This window comes from Octopus sinensis, linkage group LG8, assembly GCF_006345805.1.
Source record: "Octopus sinensis linkage group LG8, ASM634580v1, whole genome shotgun sequence".
Taxonomy (NCBI): Eukaryota; Metazoa; Mollusca; class Cephalopoda; order Octopoda; family Octopodidae; genus Octopus; species Octopus sinensis.
The window spans coordinates 25,236,960-25,258,584 of NC_043004.1; the positions used below are offsets into that span (position 1 = coordinate 25,236,960).

Sequence of the window (21,625 nt, forward strand, 5' to 3'; positions counted from 1 at the left end):
AATATAAATACTAACTCAAACATATTCAGTTATTAAAATATGTTTGACCATACACAAATGTTTTTAAATGTCAAACAAAATCACAAACAACAACAAAAAAAGAAATGTTATCTTTCTACAAACTTTGGTAAATTCTAGATACTTCAGCATCCGATTATGAATAACGAATGATGATGATGATCTGAAATACACTGTAACAATTATGCTCTCAGCAGTTGGTAATTCAAGCCATTAATGGCACATTTATCTGTGGTTACAAGTAAAAGCAAACAAGATTTTTCCAAGCAGCTGTTTCTGAAGGAAAGAAAGAGTAAATGTAACAAAGCTTTTATGGTAAATCAATATATTTTATTTACAAAATATACAATAAACATTGACTATTGAATGACTTCTATAGCTGTCTTCTTTTTCTTCTTCGTCTTTTTGTGTTTCCCCACTTCTGTAAACAAAAAACAAAACAGTTTCAGATTTTAATTTCTAAACAAATCTCAGTACAAACATACACAGTATTAGTGTCAGTAATGGTAGTAGTAGTAGAGACTGGTAGAGCACCAAATTAAATTTTTAACAGTATTCAACATTATTTCTTTCTGCTTTAAGTTTAGGGGTCAACTTAGCCTCCTTCACCCTTTCAGAAGGGTAATGACTACACTAATGCAAGAGTTCATAATTATTTTTTAAGGACCTAAACCAAGATAAGGGACAACTTTAATGCTTTTATAGCCGGTTTGGTTACTATTTGTGTAACACTACTTTTATATGTTTCCTATTTGGAAATAGATAATAAATATATTTTACTTTTGAAGTAGGAATACATATTGATAAACACATCACTTATAACTTACTTATCATTATACATAAATTCTGACTCCAGCTACACAAACTACATAAATGCCATAGCGAGAAATATATACTCTGAAATGCTAATGGGTATTTTATGCGTGCATGTATGTTGAAGATAAATAAATTTGTGTTCTTTTAACCACTATAAAAAAATACAGTTTCATAATTGCAGAAATAAATTTCATTAACAAGTTGAAGAATGTGAAGAAAGAGAAAATAATTACTACATGAGTTTATTTATGTACGTTTAGCATTTATAGTACAATTGGAAAGTAAAGCCATTTTGTTGTAGAGAATTATGACTTAAAATTCACACTAGCTAATCCTTCATACTAACTACTAGAGTTCACAACAATTCAAATAAGTCTTGTTGGATTTTTATTATAGACATGGCATAAAAAATAGCCAATATCTCAATGAGTGAGTGTCATGGAGTTTAGTAACATCCTACAAACACTGAGTAATTTCCCCTAAATCAGGGTATTTATAACCGCTCATATCCAAATTCTAGGAACCATATTTTGTGAAAAATCTTTTTGACAAAAGTTTAGAATTTGTATATGGGCAGTAATTTTAACCAATGGGATTACCAACAATTATGCTTGTTCGGGCAAATGACCATTACGTCATATTGCCACCTTTTATGACTTGCTACAATGCCTAAGAATAATTGCGAGTGTATAAAGGCCTGTGGGGTTGCATCTATAACTGAAAAGCAAAAGACAAAAAAGTGAGTCTTTAAACTTACAAATTCATAGAGATATTTAGGTTTTTAACGATTTAACACTTTAGCAATTAAACTGGCCATATTCAGCCTTCCACTTCATTGAAATCTTAATGTTACAAGATAATGCAAGATTAACCCCTTCAAATGCTAGTGAGGATCCTTAGAAGTAGTAGATAGTTTCCATTACTTAGGTGACCAGGTTAGCAGCGGTGGAGGTTGTTCTGAAAGTATAGCTGCTAGAATAAGAATGGATAAGGAAAAGTTCAGAGAGTTTACTACCTCTGTTAGTAACAAAGGCAGATTGCATGATGCAGGCATAGGAAGAGCCATGCTACATTGCAGTGTAACATGGGCTGTGACTACTGAGGACATGTGAAGGCTTCAAAGAAATGAAGTCAGCATGCTCCATTTGGTTGGTAATATATGACTCTGTAAGTGATTTGAGAGAAAAAATAGATATGAGGCATTAGATGTAGTATACAGAAAAGACTGTGCTGGTATGGTTATGTAATTCATACATGAGGAGAGCTGCATCAAGAAGTGCCAATCTAATTGTGAAGGGAACGTATAGAAGGGGAAAACCCAGGAAGCCAAGGGACAAAGTGGTGAGAATGGATCTTAAGACACTGGGCCTCACAGTGGGTATGACAAGGAACTGAGACTTCTGGTGGTTTGCTGTGCTTGAGAAGAGAGTGGTTGTCCTCGCATCTAGGCATGTCTTCCACATTCTTCTTTAGCTGATCCTAATCTTGTGAATGCATGGTTGCCAGTTCCACATAAAAGCACCCACGCCAGTGCTGCATGAAAGCACCCAGTACACTCTGTAAAGTGGTTAGTGTTAGGAAGGGCATTCAGCCATAGAAGCCATGCCAAAATAGATGTGGAGCCCTGGCAGCTCTTCAGCTGGCCAGCTCCTATTAAACTGTCCAACCCATGCCTGCATAGTAAACAGACTTTAAATAATGATGATGATCATCATCATCATTGTTTAACGTCCGCTTTCCATGCTAGCATGGGTTGGACGGTTTGACTGGGGTCTGGCGAACCAGATGGCTGCACCAGGCTCCAGTCTTGATCTAGCAGAGTTTCTACAGCTGGACGCCCTTCCTAACGCCAGCCACTCCGAAAGTGTAGTGGGTGCTTTTACGTGCCACCAGCACAGGGGCCAGTCCAGCAGCACTGGCAACAAGCTCGCTCGAATTTTTTTACACATACCAACGGCACAGGTGCCAGTAAGGTGATGCTGGTAATGATCCCGCTTGAATGGTGCCTCCTACATGCCACCGGCACGGAAGCCAGTTAGCTGCTCTGGCAACGATCACACTTGGATGGTGCTCTTAGCACCCTACTAGCACGGGGCACAAGTGCTAGAAAGGCGAATGATGATGATGATGATAATTCAAAACAATGCTAATAAGTATTACAATTGACAGAGTAATCCAAGCGCTAAAGAGCTAAACTGTATTTATTGTATAGGTTCTTCATGACAGTGCTAGCAGGTGAAATTTTTGCCAGCAGGAAGTGTTAATCACAACCAGTGATCTAGACAATTAGTTGAAACAGTTTAACCCTTTTTTGTTACTATATTTCTGTCAAATTACAATTACACTCGGTAGGTTATATTTAGTTATGTCAAAAGATCCAGCAAAAAAAGTGACATTTGATGTGAATGCAATGCAAAGTAATAAAAGAAAGAGCACTGAAATATCAAACCTGTTTTTAAACGGATCTGGCTTAGGCTTGCAGCCAGCTGATGTAGCTATCAATTTCAGCAGCTGAGCCCTTCCCGACCTTAAATATATTGGTGTGGACTTAATGATTAGAAAAATAATACGATCATGATGACATATAACCCACATGCTTTAACATAGGTCTGTTTGTACTCAATATTCACTTTTGGAAATTCTTTCCTATAACCATTTCCTCCATCCAATACAATACAGTCAGCCATCGCTTGTGGATATGACTTAGAGGAGTATGCATCATGCTTTCCCTATTTCAAGTGTCTAAGTAGTCACAAGCAGACTCGCGACCTCTTTGCAACCTCACTTCCTTGAGTCAGAAGAACAGCCAGGATATACGAGATCAAAAGAAGAGAATTGCATCAGCACCCAGCTGATACTCATTAAAGCTGAGCAAACTGGAGTATATTGTACTTTGTTCAAGAACACAACAACATGCCACCTGTGCAGGAATTGAACCCAAAATGTTACAATCATGAGCTGAACATCCCACTTATATAAAAATGCCAACATCATGACTACTGCTCAATACCCTGTGAACACTGTAAAAGCTGTAAAACATGACATAGCTGCAACAGAGTCTATGAAGAAAGAGACAGAAGGTATTCTGATTGTGTCTGCATGCTAGTGTTCATCCCCACATCTTCAAACAGGGCCTTAAGCTTAATTCAGACAGCTATGTGAAGCTGCTGGAAACTGTTTAACCCTTGGTTGGAGAGGGTTGCTGCTGGAAGACCATATGTGTGGCAGCAGGATTTGGCTCCTTGCCATCAAGTAATGGCCTCCTAATCCCCCCCCCCCCATATTAAACCTTGGATTACCATGCATAGGATGATATTGAGTAAGATACTAACCACACTCCCTGCAACACCAAGGTCAATTGGAGGCCAAGTTCAAGGAGGTGTTTGAAGATCTTCCCAGTGAAACAGTGAGGAACACATGCACCACGTTCCAGAGCTGCCTTGAGGCCATGGCAGAAGCTGAAGGCTACCTTGAATAAATTGTTTTCTTCAAGGCATAATCAGGTTGATATTTTTTGAAGTTTTTCAAATACTTTAATTTCTGGAAGGGATATTGTGATTACTTTTCCTTTTAAGCAAACTGCCAAATCTAGTCCAAACACCCAGTATATTTTCTGATCAATTTCAGAAAAAATTTCAAATAAAAGCTTAGTTGTTGAAGTTATAGATCATACAGTCTGTTCACCAAAGTTGTGATAATAATGATTTAAACTGAATCTGCTGGCTTTATTCTATTATTCTATTCAGGAGGCTTTATTCTAAAAGCTTTTAGAATTTTGTCTCTGCTCTGAGTGATGAATTAATTTTTTCATGACCAGATTTTGAATAAAACACTATAATCAACAATTAAGTGAGATTTAGTAAAATAAACTTTGTCAATTAATTTAGAGTTTGGAATTTAATAAAGAGGTTCTTACATACACTTTCTAGCCGTAGCATAATATCATGTAAGATGTATTGCCATTGATTATATTCACTCTCCACTCCTGCAAACGAATGGTACTTATAATCACTTAAGAAGGAGGAATGACAAAGTTGACTCCTAATAAGATTTGAGCTCAGAAAGTTATTAAATAATGCAAGCATTTTGTCCAGAGTAGAAACTGATATTACCTGCTACAACTCTCATAACCATTTCTAGCTTAAACACTAGACTTGAAATTTGGGTATGGAGAAGGGTAATAATTTTATATTGCTCCTGAGAATCGTACTTTATTTTATCAACTTTGAAAGGATGAAAGGAAAAGCTGACTTAAACTCAGAATTTTCTCCTTAGAACTTCCTCTTTTCTATTTCCTTCTTTTTCTTGCAAGTTACATAGCAACATCATTAGATCTAGTGGCATGGCAAAAGCACCCAGTGTACCCTGTAAAGTGGTTGGAATTAGGAAGGGCATCCAGCCACAAAAACTATGCGAAAGATGACACTGGAGTTAGATGCAGCCCTGCTGCTTGCCAATTCCCTGTCAAACCGTCCTACACATGCTGGCATGGATAAGACAGTTTGACAGCATGTTAAATAATGATTAATGTAAAGAGCCATAACAAGGACTGGAAAGTATTGTTGTCTGATGCTGTAACAATTCTGCCATTTCATCAGCTTCCACCTTCATAGCAATAACAAGAGCACTAAGAGAGCGCAAACCTCTGCCAAGGCAACACCAACGTCCTCTCAAAGATTACCAGGAGATGATTTTTAAAATGAGAATATCTGAAATAAACTTGACTGCTCTCACAAACGAGAATCCAGAATCATTGTCTGATACCGGATCGATCCAAAAATCTAATCAGTTCATGCCAGTCATGAGGGGCAAACATCCCTGAAAGTTTCATCTGAATCTATCCAGTGGTCCTTGAGATATCTTGTCTATGGACAAAAACAAATATGACTGAAAACAATACCTCTGCCTTCACTAAGGCAGAGGTAATAACAGTTTCAAATTTTGGTACAGGGCCAGCTAATTATGTGGAGAATTGATTACATTGGCTCCAGTGCTCAAGCAAAGTGAACCTTGGCTGACTTTGAACTCAAAATACAAAAACCAGATGAAATGCTGCTAAGCACTTTGTCCAGTATGCTTATGATTCTGCCAATTTGCTGTCTTAATGAAAGAAATATCTTTTTCACAAAGGTAAAAGTTGGCCATTTCTGGAAGAAATATAGTCAATTTAAATCAACTTCATCACCCTTTAGCATTTAATCCAGCTATATCTTGTCCAAATATTCTACATTTTATATTCAAACCAGCTAGATCTAGTCTCTCATATCTACCAAATAATGGACGATTAATTTTCAAAAATGTGAATAAATAGGCATTATGTTACAGAGAGTAATCTGAATGCTAATGGGTTAACTGATACTTCTTTTAATTGACCCTTAATGGAATTTGAACTTGTAATGATTAGTGTTAAAGTGTAGTGGGTTACTAAGTGGAGCTGTGTTCAAGCCTTGTATTAGCCAAACAACACTCAGTTCATCATCATCATCGTTTAACGTCCGTTTTCCATGCTAGCATGGGTTGGCCAATAGAATGAGAACGATCTATCCCCATTCACTCCCATTGGATTTAATAATGGATTCGGTTCTAAATCCCAAGAACATTAGCACGTAAAAGCACCATCCGTTCGTGTCCGTTGCCAGCTCCGCCTGGCCTCCGTGCCGTTGGCACGTAAAACACCATACGCTCGTGTCCGTTGCCAGCCTCGCCTGGCCCCCGTGCCGGTAGCACGTAAAAGCACCATACGCTCGTGTCCGTTGCCAGCCTCGCCTGGCCCCCGTGCCGGTAGCACGTAAAAGCACCATCCGCTCGTGTCCGTTGCCAGCCTCGCCTGGCCCCCGTGCCGGTAGCACGAAAAAACACCATCCGTTCGTGGCCGTTTGCCAGCTCTGTCTGGCACCTGTGCAGGTGGCACGTAAAAAGCACCCACTACACTCACGGAGTGGTTGGCGTTAGGAAGGGCATCCAGCCGTAGAAACACTGCCAGCTCAAACTGGGCCTGATGAAGCCATCCGGCTTCACAGACCCCAGTTAAACCGTCCAACCCATGCTAGCATGGAAAACGGACGCTAAATGATGATGATGATGATTACCAAATACAGAAGGCAACTGAAGATCAGCAGGTATAATGGCTAAAATATTGCGACTAAAGCAGCAAAGAGGAGGACACTATTATATATCAATATATATAATAAAACTTAAAAGCATTTTGTTAAATGTGTTACATTTAATGCAGTGATCATTAAAACCTATTTATAAATTAATTATAATGTGATTAATCAACACAAAAACATAAGGGGAACAACTCTGGATATGATTTGGTCTTAGATTTCCCCAAAGAAGCATAAAACTCAATGTACATCATCATCATCGTTTAACGTCCGCTTTCCGCGCTAGCACGGGTTGGACGGTTCGACCGGGTCTGGGAAGCCAGGGGCCGCTCCAGGCTCCAGTCTGAATCTGGCAGAGTTTCTACGGCTGGATGCCCTTCCTAACGCCAACCACTCCGTGAGTGGATTGGGTGCTTTTTACGTGCCACCTGCACAGGGGCCGGAGGGTCCGGCATCGTCACGATCGGTTCGAGCATTTTAACGTGTCAGCGACACGGGGGCAACGAGGTCCGGGGTACTTTGGGGATCGGGGTACTTTGGGGATCCAGGGTACTTTGGGATCCGGGGTACTTAGAATGGGTAGGGGGTATGTGGAATGCTGCAGAAAGCAGCCCGGGTCTTTGTAGTCACAGCATATCTCCAGAGATCTCGTCCTTCGCCATTGCCTCAGTGAGGCCCAATGCTCTGAGGTCATGCTTGACCACCTCATCCCATGTCTTCCTGGGTCTACCTCTCCCCCTGATACCTTCAACTGTTTGGGAGTGGCACTTCTTCACACATCTCTCTTCATCCATCCGCAGCACATGACCATACCATCGCAAGCGTCGCTCTTGCACACCACATCTGATGCTTCTTATATCCAGCATTTCTCTCAGGATACTTACACTCTGTTTTGCGTGCACACTGACACTACACATCCAGCGGATCATGCTAGCTTCATTTCTTTCAAGTCTACGCATGTCTTCTGCAGTCACAGCCCATGTTTCATTACCGTGAAGCATGGCAGTTCGCACACATGCATCATACAATCTACCTTTTGCTCTGAGGGAGAGACCTTTTGTTGCCAGTAGGGGTAGGAGCTTTCTGAACTTTGCCCAGGCTATTCGTATTCTAGTGGTGATACTCTCTGTGCATCCACCTCCGCTACTAACTTGGTCACGTTATAAAAAAATCAACTGTATCACTTATAGATGTACAATCGAGTACATGAGTAGGCATGAAAGGTAGCATTTTTTATTTTGTGAGAATAGGCATTAATTTATATATTGAAAGCATTTAGTCGAAAAAGAATTATTATTGCAGTGAACTGGCAGAACCATTAGCATGCTAGGTAAGATGCACTGTGGCATTTACATTTTGAGTTCAAATCCTGCTATTCTCAATTTAGCTTTTTATCATTCCGGGATTGATAAATTAAAGTGCTGCTCAAAGACTGAGGTTGATTTAATTGACATTTCCAAATTTCTGGTTTTATCAAATTCGATGATAGCACCACATGACTGGCATCTGTGCTAGTGGAGCGCTAAGAGCACCATCCTAGTGTGTTTGTTGCCAGGGCCGCTGACTGGCTCCCGTACCAGTGGCACGTAAAAAGCACCATTCAAGCATGATCGTTACTAGCGTCACCTTACTGGTACTTGTGCTGGTGGCACTTGAAAAGCAACATTCGAGTGAGGGCACTGCCAGTGCCACTGGACTGGCTCCTGTGCAGGTGGTATGTAAAAAAAACACCATTTGAATGTGGCCATTGCCAGTACTGCCTGACTGGCCCACGTGCTTTTACGTGCCAGTGGCATGTAAAAGCACCCACTACACTCTCGGAGTGGTTGGCATTAGGAAGGGCATCCAGCTGAAGAAACTCTGCCAGATCAGATTGGAGCCTGGTGCAGCCATCTGGTTTGCCAGTCCTCAGTCAAACCGTCCTACCCATGCCAGCATGGAAAGTGGACGTTAAATGATGATGATGATGTTAGAAACAATTTTTATTGGTAGTAAGGTGACAAACTGGCAAAATTATTAGCATGTCAGACAAAATGCTTAATGACATTTCTTCCTTTTATTACTCAGAGTTCTACTGCCTTACATCCTGTTTCTTTAGTGGGGGGGATAAAGTATCTGCCAAGTACTGTGACAGGAAATTTGACTAAACTCCTCTTATAATTAGTGGCCTTGTGCTTAAATTAGAAACCATTATATAGAAACTGGCAGAATCATTACAGTTTTAGAAAAAAGACATTTGTAGTATTTCTTCCAGCATTTTTAAGCTCTCAGTTCAAATCCTATGGTACCAGTAAAATACTGGGATGGGAGGTGCTGATATAGGAAGGAAGTGGGGATTAGTGGTATGGTAACTAACCCTCCATAAGGTGGCGAGCTGGCATAAACGTTAGCATGCCAGGCGAAATGCTTAGCAGTATTTCATCTGCCACTACGTTCTGAGTTCAAATTCCGCTGAGGTCGACTTTGCCTTTCATATTTTCGGGGTTGATTAAATAAGTACCAGTTACGCACTGGAGTCGATATAATCGACTTAACCCGTTTGTCTGTCCTTGTTCGTCCCCTCTGTGTTTAGCCCCTTGTGGGTAGTAAAGAAATAGGTATTTCCTCTGCCACTACGTTCTGAGTTCAAATTCCGCTGAGGTCGACTTTGCCTTTCATCCTTTCAGGGTCGGTTAAATAAGTACCAGTTATGCACTGGAGTCGATATAATCGACTTAACCCGTTTGTCTGTCCTTGTTCGTCCCCTCTGTGTTTAGCCCCTTGTGGGTAATAAAGAAATAGGTACCTAACCCTCCACCATAATATCCTCAAAATTGCTGCTCTGATGCTCACTTAAATCAGCAGCAGCAGCAGAGTGTTTAGATCAGTTTCAGCACATTACACTATTGAGGAACACAGCAAAGTATAAAGAAAAAAAAAAAAAAAGGAGTGCTTCTTTAATAGTTCAAGACATCTGGTGCCATAATAACAAGCACACAAATACACACACATTTTTTTTAGTTTCTTGTTACAGAAATTGACAAACAAGACAAAATAGATTTTATCCTTACCTTTATCTTCAAGTGAAATAACTTTACGCTTAGTTGTTTCTTCATCCTGAGATGGAACTTCAGTTTCTTTTGTTGATACTTCCTTTCTAGGCTTTGATTCTTTAGATTTACTGTCAGAAGATTTCACATAGACGGCTATGCAAGTCAGACGGAATGAACTGTTGTGTTCTGCCAGCAATTTGGTGACAATGTTATTCTGCAATAATAATAATAATACAATGTTAAAATCAGAGTTAGAAGTTGGTATTGTAGTCATGGTCACTATTTAGTTCCAATGAGGTGGCAGAATTGTTAGTACACCCGACAAACTGTCTAGCAGCATTTCTTACTGCTTTATGTTCTGTGTCCAAATTCCAATGCAGCTGACTTTGCTTTTATCCTCTCAAGGTTGAAAAGACAAGTAGCAGTTGAACATTGAGGTCAATGTATTTGACTAGCTTCTTCCCCAAAATTTCAGGCACTATGCCTAGAGTAAAAAGGATTATTTAGCTCCAGGTCAACCCTGACGGAACAGACCTATGATAAAAGGTGTTCCAGCTGTTAAAATCCCATCTTGGTTCTTTTCAGTTCGGCCGCCAATTTTCAATCTCTTCAATTCCTGCTTAAAATGATTTCATATTTGGTGTAATATGATTTTATATGCTAATCACTACTTTGAAATACATTTTTGCAATAAATCAATAAATAAAGAATTAATAGCTTTTAAAGTTTGAAAATTTTGGGTAATTTTAGCCAATCATAAGCCATGGTTACATTCATGCCTAGTAACAAGCCAAACATGAGAACTATTTTGTCTGCAAGATAGCACATGTTGACAAATATATTCTATGCTGTGTTCAGCTGTTTGTACCCTGGTCGAGAGATGTGCTAAAAATAACAACCAAATAGGCTTTATATCATGCACCCCACAATATTTTTTGTTTTTTTGGTCTTTGCATGATAGTATGAATTCCCAAGTGTAGAATACAAATTCACAAACATTTTCTGAAAATTCTAAAAAAAATCAAAAAAAGTTATGAGGGGTTATATGTTGTGTGTAAAGCAAAAGTTGATTTATTTAGTTTCACATTAAAACATGTCACGCACAAAATGACAGCTCCTAAATCCTGTTTCCTGACTGGGTGAAAATGATCACACTTTAAACCTCTATAACGTTTTTAAAAGCTTTTTCTGGAAAAAGTGAAATATATCCTGAGATTCAGCTTTGAAAACTACATTAACCCTTTCGATACTAACCCGGCCGGCTAAAAATTTTTTAGTTCAAAGTACCAACCCGGCCATACCCGGCCGTTAGAACCCATTGTTATTTAAATGTAAATTTGAACCCAAATCTCGTTGGTACATTCGTTAAGGCATGTGATTTCACATTGTAAATAGTTAAGTTATAGTATCCGACATTGCTTGAAGTGATATCTCAACTCAGTGAATTTTGGGAGATTTTTTTCCACATGTTTTTCGGCATCGATTTTTCTTCAACTTTGAAAATGGATAGGAGTTTCATGTTATCAAGCATTGATTCCGAATTTAAAGCTTTGTCAACGGAAAATAGGGAGATATCGAGAAAAAGAATGAAATAGGTACTAAAGCACGTGGTGTACAAAATAATGAATATTTTTTTATCCGAAAATGAAAGCAGCGCCTTTCGAAGAAACAAAGCGGCGAAGGCGACAGCGAAGACGATTTTACATCGGAATGAAGTAAAAAAACTTTTAAAATGTTTTTATTAGCAATTTTTCTGAGGAGATAAAGTTTATCTATAGCCTTTCTTAGGAAGTGAAACCATTAGACTTTTATTTTTTTCAGTATGCTAGTTTTAAGCGATCACTTCGGAAACAAACTTACGCAGATTGTAAACAAACCCAAAATCGGGGTTCAAAGTTTGGGAAATTTGTGAAGCAAATACTGGGTACTGCGTGGATTTAGTTTTTATACAGGGAAAATAATGTTAGTCAGCATGGCCTAGGGAACGATGTGGTCTGGAATTTATCACTTCCATTCCATAACCAGGGCCGTATATTATTTTTTGACCGATATCTTTAGTTCGGTCAAACTTACGGTGGATTCCAATATTTCAGTTTATTCCACCTTTATGGTACACCTGTTGTGCATTAAATTCAACTGATGATCTAGTGATGTGCACAATTCTTCTTTATCAAAATTTTGTTGCATACCCATTTGAATATTAGCTGATGATTCATTTTCTATAGTGATGTTTAAACAAAATTTTAATTTTTTACCTTTTGCTCAATTTAAAATTTTAATATTTTTACCTTTTGCTCAATTTACCTGGATTTACCTGTAATTAAAGTCACTTTGAGACAAAAGTTATGCAATAGAATTGATTAAGAACCCTTCCTTTAATTATGTTCCAAATATCACATTAAAATGTTGATAAGTAAAAAAGTTACAGTTATTTAATGAAACAAGCCTAAATTCATGATTATTTTAGAATTTAATTGAAACTCATGAGGGGTTATTTTGGTCAGAAATATTGTAACGAAAGGGTTAATGTAACAAATTTTTAAATTTTCAATAAACTTGGAATTTTTGGAAATTGGCAGCCAAACTTTAAAAAATCCCCCATCTTTTCTTTTCCCCAGGCATATTGAGAATATTTCTGACAATGTTATCCAATGTGTGAGTTCCACTTCCTTTTTAGGTTGGCAGAACATTATCGGAGGAAGATCAGGCTGTTAATTCTAGTACATTGGGTGATAACATCAAAGCATAAATATTGGAAGATCTAAATTTCTAATGACATTTTTTGTGTAGACAGGCATCAAATGTGACACCAATTAATGAAGTGCTAGCTAAGCAATATATTTACAGCTTCTCCAGCAACACTGCAATTAACACAGAGTGCAGCTCTCTGCAAGTTTCAATATTTTGTATAATTCTTGGAGCACTATATACAGTTAAATATGTTTTGTAGTTGCTATCACTCACTTATGAAATGAAAAAGTGGTAGCTAACTAAAATAAAAAGTTATGATCTTTTACCTAACACTTTTGCTTCAGACCTGCCTGAAACTGCCCATGGTTCTATGATACAAATTCCTTGTTTTATAGTGACCTTAAAACTTTCCATTTATGCTAATTTATATTCCAAACAACAGATTAATAATTTATCAAGTTATTTTACTAAATTCTTCATTATTTTCAAAATTAATCCAATCAAAATGCAGTATATTTCAATAGAAATATGGCAATGAAAAGGGTTAACGGCACAATTTAATTTCTAGTTTAGTGGTTTTCAAACAATGTTGCAAAGGGATGTCTATGTATGTTATCTCTCTTCATTTTTTTAAAACTTACAACAATCATTAGACTATGGCCATGCTAGGACACTGTCTGAAAAAGTTAAAGGGTTTAGCCGAACAAGTTGACCCCAGTACTTATTTTTTCAAATCTGGTACTTATTCTGCCAGTTTCTTTTGTGAGCTGCAAAGTTATGAGGATGTAAACAAACCAACATCAGGTGTCAAGTGGTAGCAGAGTACAAACACAGAGACACACACACATTTATGATGGGCTTCCACAAAGTTTCTGTCAACCAAATCCACTCACATGACATTCGTTGGCCCAGGGCTATAGTAGAAGACATGCCCAAGATGCAGTGAAGTAGGATTGAACCCAAAACTACACAGCATACCCGTACCTATCTGTTGTGAATTAAAAAAAAAACATGCAAATCTTTAGAAAATCATTACAAATGTTTCATTGCCTAAAAAACCATGTTATTTTAAATTTTGTTTACACACAAGTAGTACTACTTAAATATAATAAGCAATAGTTTTCTTTGATAATTTTCTAAATACTCTTTTACTTGTTTGAGTCATTTGACTGTGGCCATGCTGGAGCACCACCTTTAGTTGAGCAAGTCGACCCCAGGACTTATTCTTTGTAAGCCTAGTACTTATTCTATTGCCCTCTTTTGCTGAACCGCTAAGTTACAGGGACGTAAACACGCCACCATCGATTGTCAAGTGATGTTGAGGGGGGGGGGACAAACACAGACACACATACATATATATATATATATAAGAATGAATGTTTTTATATATAATGAACGTGAAATACAGGAAGGGACGAACACGGAACACAGACAAATCATTCGAAGCCTTCAATCTTCAGTCAGACACCGAATCATCATAGCAAATTTCGGCTGTTCAATTCTGATATTTGCTCCAACTCGGCCAGCCCCAAGAAAAAAAACTAAGCTGTAAGCATTAGATTTCTTGGTAGAAGACAGGAATGTGAACGCACAAGACGGATGTAAATACAAGAGACGAAAACGAAATTGAAAACAGTAATGAATAAACAAAAATATATATAACGGTAGTTGTCATACGACTTTAGACCAAATGAGACAGAAACAACAACATAGCAGCTGGCGTAGAAATAATTACCGTTTCGGTAGCGGGGACACATGTTGGTCGAGATACGATAGCCAACAGAATGGTTTAAGAAGCAGCAGGTTGCAGGAGAGAGAGAGAGACAGAGAGAGAGGGAATCAAAGAGGGTGGAAGGCAGGGGACAGAATCAGTGACCAAGAGAAAAGGAGAAAGAAGGGATTAAGGAGGATGGGAGGAAGAGGGGGGAAGAATCGGAGGGCACCAAAAAGTTTGGTGAAGAAGCAATGGCGGGTAGGAAAGACAGTGTGTATAGAAGTCGTGCAGGGTTTAAAATTGGACAAACAAACGGGGGGGGTGCACGTAACGCCGCAACACGACGGGCTTCTTTCAGTTTCTGTCTACCAAATCCACTCACAAGGCAATGGTCAGTCCGAAGCTATAGTAGAAGACACTTTCCCAAGGTGCCATGCAGTGGGACTGAACCTGGAACTATGTGGTTGATAAGCAAGCTACTTACCACACAGCCACTCCTATGCCTATAATATTTAACTTCAAAAGCTTTCTTTTTTTTCTTTTTTTTTTTTTTAGAAAAAAAAAAACAACTTTCCACCTGTAGTGCACCATGCCATGAAATCATAAATATATTGGGAAGCACTGGTTTATTGCTATGTTTACTACAGGACCCTATGTTTCATAGGAATTTTGATATTGACAAAGAGTTTTTTCATTTGCTCTCCCAAAACAATTACAAATTGATACCTAAACTAAAAGAGTAGCTTAATAATAGAGTTATACTTACATCATCAATGATAACCTTCCATACTCTGACGTAGCCATCACTACAAGCATTAGCAAGGATATTGTCACCAGATGGCAGCACTTTGTGACTCAGACCACGAATTCTGAAAATACATAATTATAAAAGAAAGTGTTAATGTTTATATTTTATGGTCATTGGGGGTTAGGTGTTTCATTAAAAAGGAGATAACTTGTTTTAATTTTATTTCTATAGAACTCTTTCAATACAAATCTCCCAATCTTACTAGAAGCCATGGACACATTCATGCCTATTTACATAGTAATAGGCCAAACATGAGAACTCTTTTGTTTGCAAGATAGCACATGTTGACAAATATATTCTATGCAGTGTTCAACTGCTTGTACCCTGGTTGAGAGATGTGCTAAAACTAACAACCAAATAGATTTTTATGAAATGCATGTAGTCCAGAATAAAAATTATAAAAATATTACAACTGCATAAATCGGGATAAAATTTGATACAATGTATTGACTATAGAAATAATATATTTCTAAATCTCTCAGAGACATTTATGCAGCAGCAGTATGATAAAGTGATAGTATGTTGCCAACTTAATGTGACAGTCCTATAAAATGGAAGAATGCTACTGTTATTTAGCCCTAGGAAACACCGTTTCCTGGTGGACTTGACACATTTCCTGTGTCCTTATGTTTTCAAAGTGGAGATAAGCAACTCCCCCCCAACAAATAACACTTAGATTGCTTGTGTGTACAAATGATACTGACATCTGATTTTTCTTCTCCGACTTCAAGCTCTCTTTAATGAAATCCATAATACCATAAAATTCTAACTCACTGCTTGAAGTATACTCACCGTGATGCTTCAAAATCAAAGAGAAAAATCCTAAGAAATGCACTAAATAAAACAAGAAATACAAATGCATACAGTGCAGACAAGAAGTCTTTTGGCAGGAACTTCTTCCTAAAATGAAGTTAAACTTTCTTCTTTTTCACACAGAATTTGTTCACAAGCAACAAACACAATTTGGATTGTAGTTATGCACAGTTAAGGGCTCGACAACAACTGCAGTCAATTGTGGTACAGGACTTTCAGCATTCAGGTTATTCTGTCGAATGTCATTTTTATTTATTCACATTGCTTTGAATTAATTGTGAATTATTTCAGTTTTGAGGTTTTAATGATATGATTGTTTATCTTTCGAGTGACAGTGTAGGGTAGATGTACGAGGCTGGGCCTGGTCAGTTTGATTTAAAAGAAAAAAAAAAGCAAACAGAATATTTGGGTTGGATATGGCTAGTTTGAATGCTAAAGGGATAAAGATTAAAAATGAAATGACATGTACCCAGTTTAATAACTAAAACTCATTACTACAGAGTTATAGCTGATACACAGGGCAATAAAAATATTTAATATAGCATCACAACAGAAAACAGCAAGAGCTACTTACTTCTTGCTCCTTCAGTTGCATAAATGCATAATGCATCACAGGCACACAACCAACTTTCTGGACACCTCCTATAATCTGCACTAATTTATGAGAAGAAACTTCAAATTCCCACAGCTGCTACAATGTACAGGTACCTGTATTTCATTTAATTATTTAAGTAAATATATTTGTTTAATTTACAGGTGACAACCTCTGGTTCAGAAAATCAATGCTGTGCTTGTACTTGGTGTGTAGACTAGGTAAATAAGCAGTAGCAATACCTGATATGTACATGCTATACAGGTGTTGCCAATGCATTTGTGATGCAACCATATGCAGCCCACCTGAGTAAATGGTTGCATCTGAAAGAAGCCCAATGGTCAACTGAAATAATTTTCCAGTGCACATTCTGCTCTGTAGTAACATACAGAGTAGGGTGATTTACATATTTCTATTTACTATCATAAAATACTTGTTTTTATATCCATTTTTTTATGGTGGCATTAACTGGATGAATAGATATTATTGAGGAATTATTTTACAGCTGCAGGTCCTTTCTTTCTATAACAAACCCCTACTAGTTTCTCAAGTAAGGGTTTTTAAATTCCACTTCCAAAGTGCAGAATTAGCAAATGATTTGACAGGGATAGTCAACAATTATCACCATTCTTAGGTGAACACTTTTGTGCAATGACATAGAATATGAATACCCACAACCATATATAGAGTAATGGCACAGGTGCAAACATGATTGAATGGTTAAGAAGTTCACTTCTCAGCTATGTAGTTTTAGGTTCAGTCCCACTGTGTGGCATCTTGGGCCAACCCAAGCTATGCTTTGTGACTGAATTTAGCAGCCAGAAACTCAAAAATCTGCCATTTGTGTGCAAGCATGCATGTGTGTTTCTGATCAGTCAGGAGGTAGAACTTTTCTAATTTTATAAATTAATTTCCTAATTACTTTAGTTGTATAGTTTGCTGTTTGAAACAAAGTAAATGTTTACAATTTGTGCTAAGTTACAAAAGTCACCAATTGTAGTTCAGCGACAAGTGGTAATTTGCACTTTTAGAATTCCACCTCAAAAATGAGCCTTCATCCAACCCATACCAGGATGGGGGGAAAAAGAATGGAGTTAAATGAACAAACAAGATAAATAACAGCAAAATTAGTGGAACATATTAAGTAACTGACAGATAATCAGACAATGAAACATAAAACATAGTGATATTGGATTATACTGATACGACAACATACAACACAGAGAGGTAGGAACTAAAAAACAAAGTGAAAATGTATGTTCAATACAAAGAAATAAGGGAAGTAGAACAATAATATTTTGGTAAAATACCTGCTGGAATTGGTAGTTAACGTGTAGACTTCTGCTTCTTTTTCTATGTCATAAAAGATTATATCTGATCCTTCACCACCATATACTATTAAAGAATTCTGGAAAGATACAATTTTTTTTGTTAAGGTGATGCATATTTAGTTAATAAAACCCACTTAATTCTTCAATTCACAGAAAGAGCGCTATTGGTCAGTGTGGTTGAGTTACAAAGACAAATATTCCATATAACCTTTGAAATGAATATCATTGATTGACCTTGCGTCAAGAAAGGAACCCGTATGTGGTTGCTCAACTTGCTAGAAACAGCAGCCAAATTTCTTTCAATCCTTTAACATTCAGATTACTTTGACATATGTTGTGGTTATTTATTCATATTGCTTAAAAATTAATACCTTATCTCATAGCTTAGATGTTTTGCTGATGTGGTTGTATATTTTTAGAATGACATTGTAGGGTAAGTGTGAAAAGCCAGATCTAGCTTGTTGAACATAAAACAGAATATTTGGGCTGGATATGGCCAGTTTAAATGCTTTATGGCTTATGCTAGTTAATACTGCAGTGAATAATCTAGTATCGTATATATGATAGCTGACATAATAGTGTGCTGGACATAGGTATGACTGTGCAGTTAAAATATTTCCTTCTCAACAAGGAAGGTTTGGGTTTGATTCCACAGTGTAGCACCTTCGACATGTGCCTTCTACAACAGCCTTGAGTTGACCATTAGCATGCAAGTAAAATTTTGATACATAGAAACTGTACATACACATACATACAATTATGTGTATTTATATATGTAAATATATCTCAATTGTTTCATGGTCACTTTTCCATGCTTGCATAGTTCAGATGGAATTTGTTGATTTTCTATGGCTGGATGCCCTTCATGTCACCATTCAAGGCAATATATTCCCAAAGTTAAGCATGTTTTCCACAGAGGACTGGAAACTAACAACCTCGCTTATATGATGATGATCATTTACAACAAACAATGTCAAGATAAGGGTACATACACACACACACACATTTTTCTCTGGTTTATGATATTCATTCCTTCAAGTTTTTTGTCAACTGACATCCTTTGAATTTGCAGGCCTCTTCTTCCTTTGCAGTCCCTCATGCTACTGTGGCCTCAAACCTTGTTTAAGACATCATTTAAAGTCCATTTTCCATGCTGGCATGGGTTACACAGTTTGACTGGAACTGGTAAGCCAGACAACTGCACCACTCTTTTGGCTTGGTTTCTATGGCTTGATGTTCTTCTTAATGCCAACCACTCTACAGAGTGTACTAGGTGTCTATTACATATCACCAGCAATGTCCTTGACAATGCAAGAAGATGGGATGTGCATTACTGGAACACATTTGACCATATCTGAACAGGATTATTAAGTTAGGGAGGGGCTCACAAACATTTGCAGCCACAGTTAGATACCACTTTTGGACCCAAACTTCAAACACATACACATTATGCTTAGTTTATACTTACAGTCATATATAGCATGGAATTAATACGACCTGGAGCTTCAACAATTTGGATTAAACCAGTTGTCTGTGAAATTAGAATAAAACCACAATGTTTGTAAAAGAAGTCAAGTCGAACGTAGAACATTTATGGACGAGAATTGCAGCAACATTTAAAACAGGATTAACCTTTTAGCATTCAGATTACTCTGTTAAATGTAATGCTTATTTATTCATATTGTTTTGAATTAATCATGCATTATGTTGTAGCTTTGCGATTTCGATGGTGTGTTTGCTTAGCTTTAGAATGACATTGTAGGATAGGTGTAAGAGGCTGAATCTTGCCAGTTTGAACATAAAACAGTTGGAATATTTGAGCCGGATATGGCTGGTTTAAACATTAAAGGGTTAACTCTTAAATTACTTAAAGTATACTAGCCATCTCAATATGGCTAACCACTAAGGGTGGGTGTTACTGTAGCCTAAAGCCAGCTGGAGACGATGATCTCCTGGGGCTAAAAGCTACAGTAACACCCACCCTTAGTGGTTAGCCATATTGAGATGGCTAATATACTTTACGTTGTCGAGCGGTTACTGTTTAGATCTCGTTCAGAGATTTATTATTGCTCTTAAATTACTGAAGTGCTTTTTCTAAATAAATCTCTTAATCTTGTTAGAAACTAGGTAATTTGATAAAATGCAGTACAATCATGAAAATATTACTATTCAATGAATTTGGATGAAACTTACTGATACAATATGATTGTTGCTGTACAATACATTGTAAATATATGTCTTATCTGCTGTTGTTGATCATTACCTGTGGCCATGTCACTTTCACATGCCCAGGTAGACTGAATAGACAACCCATAGGTGCTAGACATAGTAAATAAAACCATCCTGCCATCAATAGTGAAGTCTGATAGAGTTACAAATAACAGGTTTAGAAAACAGAGTTTTATACCAAATCTAATCACATGTCACATGACAAACAGTCTTACCTTTGTGAGGTAAATTTCCAATTTGTGATTAAACACCAGACAATAAGTATCACCAGTTAATGACCACACTACAAGATCAGCAACTAAAATAAATGAATAAATAAATGCTAAATACAATTCTTATTATTTACTCTTTAAAAATTCTTTGAAAATCAGCAATGTTAATAATAATAATAATAATAGCTTCAAATTTTAGCTCAAAGCCAGCATGGGTGTGAGTAAGTTGATTACATAGACCCCCAGACCTTGGCAAAATTTGAACTCAGAGTGGAAAGATGGATGATATGTCACTAAGCATTTTGCCTGATGTGCTAATGACAACTCACTATCTTAATAATTATAATAAACTTTTCTACTAAAGGTACAAAGCCTGAAATTTTGGGGGAGGGAACTAGTCAACCACATCAACCCCTGTGTTTCACTGGTACTTAATTTATGAACCCCCAAAAGCAAGAAAGGCAAAGTTGACCATGGCAGAATTTGAACTCAGAATGCAGCGATAGGTAAAATACCACTAAGCATTTTTGTCCAGCTTGCTAACAATTTTGTCAGCTCGCCACCTTAATAATAATGGTTTCAAATATTGGCACAAGACCATCAAGTCTGGGCATAAGTCAATTACATCAATCCCAGTGTTCAACTGGCTTTTTATTTTATCGACCTCGTAAAGATGAAAAGCAAAGTCAAATTCAAATTTGGAATCAGAAAGTAAACATGAACAAAAAGCTGCTAAGCATTTTTGCCTGGCGTACTAATGATTCTGCCAGATTGCTGCCTGTAAATATAATAATAATAATAATATAGGTACAAGGCCTGAAATTTTGGGGGAGGTGCTAGTCGATTACATTGACCCCCTAGTGCTCAACTGGTACTTATTTTATTGAACCCGACAGGATGAAAGGCAAAGTTCACCTTGGCAAATTTGAACTCAGAATAAATAACAATAATCCTTTCTATTATAGGCACAAAACTTGAAATTCTGGACAGTGGGATAGCTAATTACATTGACCTCAAAAGGATGAGAAGCAAAGTCAACTTCGGCAGAATTTGAACTCAGAATGAATAATAATTCTACTATAGGCACAAGGCCTGAAATCTGTGGGGAAGGAGTAAGTTGATTACATCAACCACAGTGCTCAAGTGGTACATATTTTATTGATCTTGAAAGGATGAAAGGCAAAGTCATTGGCATTTGAATTGAGACCATAGTTGAACGAAATCATCATCATCATCATCATTTAACGTCCGCTTTCCATGCT

At 37.4% G+C, this 21,625-nt stretch overlaps 1 protein-coding gene across 2 annotated transcripts in view; it reads right to left on the bottom strand.

The window, feature by feature from the left end:
- Positions 1-96: 96 nt before the first annotated feature.
- The window catches only part of LOC115215047 (p21-activated protein kinase-interacting protein 1-like), a 35,085-nt gene continuing 13,556 nt past the window's right edge, over positions 97-21,625 (bottom strand). The window contains exons 5-10 of one of the 2 annotated variants that reach the window (XM_036505282.1): positions 20,367-20,449; positions 19,391-19,453; positions 17,902-17,999; positions 15,145-15,247; positions 9,992-10,187; positions 97-294 (exon numbers count right to left, since the gene is read on the bottom strand). In XM_036505282.1, the coding sequence (XP_036361175.1) occupies positions 254-294; positions 9,992-10,187; positions 15,145-15,247; positions 17,902-17,999; positions 19,391-19,453; positions 20,367-20,449 (584 nt within the window). In that variant the 3' untranslated portion in view covers positions 97-253. Of the gene's footprint in view, positions 295-326; positions 440-9,991; positions 10,188-15,144; positions 15,248-17,901; positions 18,000-19,390; positions 19,454-20,366; positions 20,450-21,625 lie in introns of those variants that run through there. The other variant, XM_029784184.2, reaches the window with a different exon arrangement.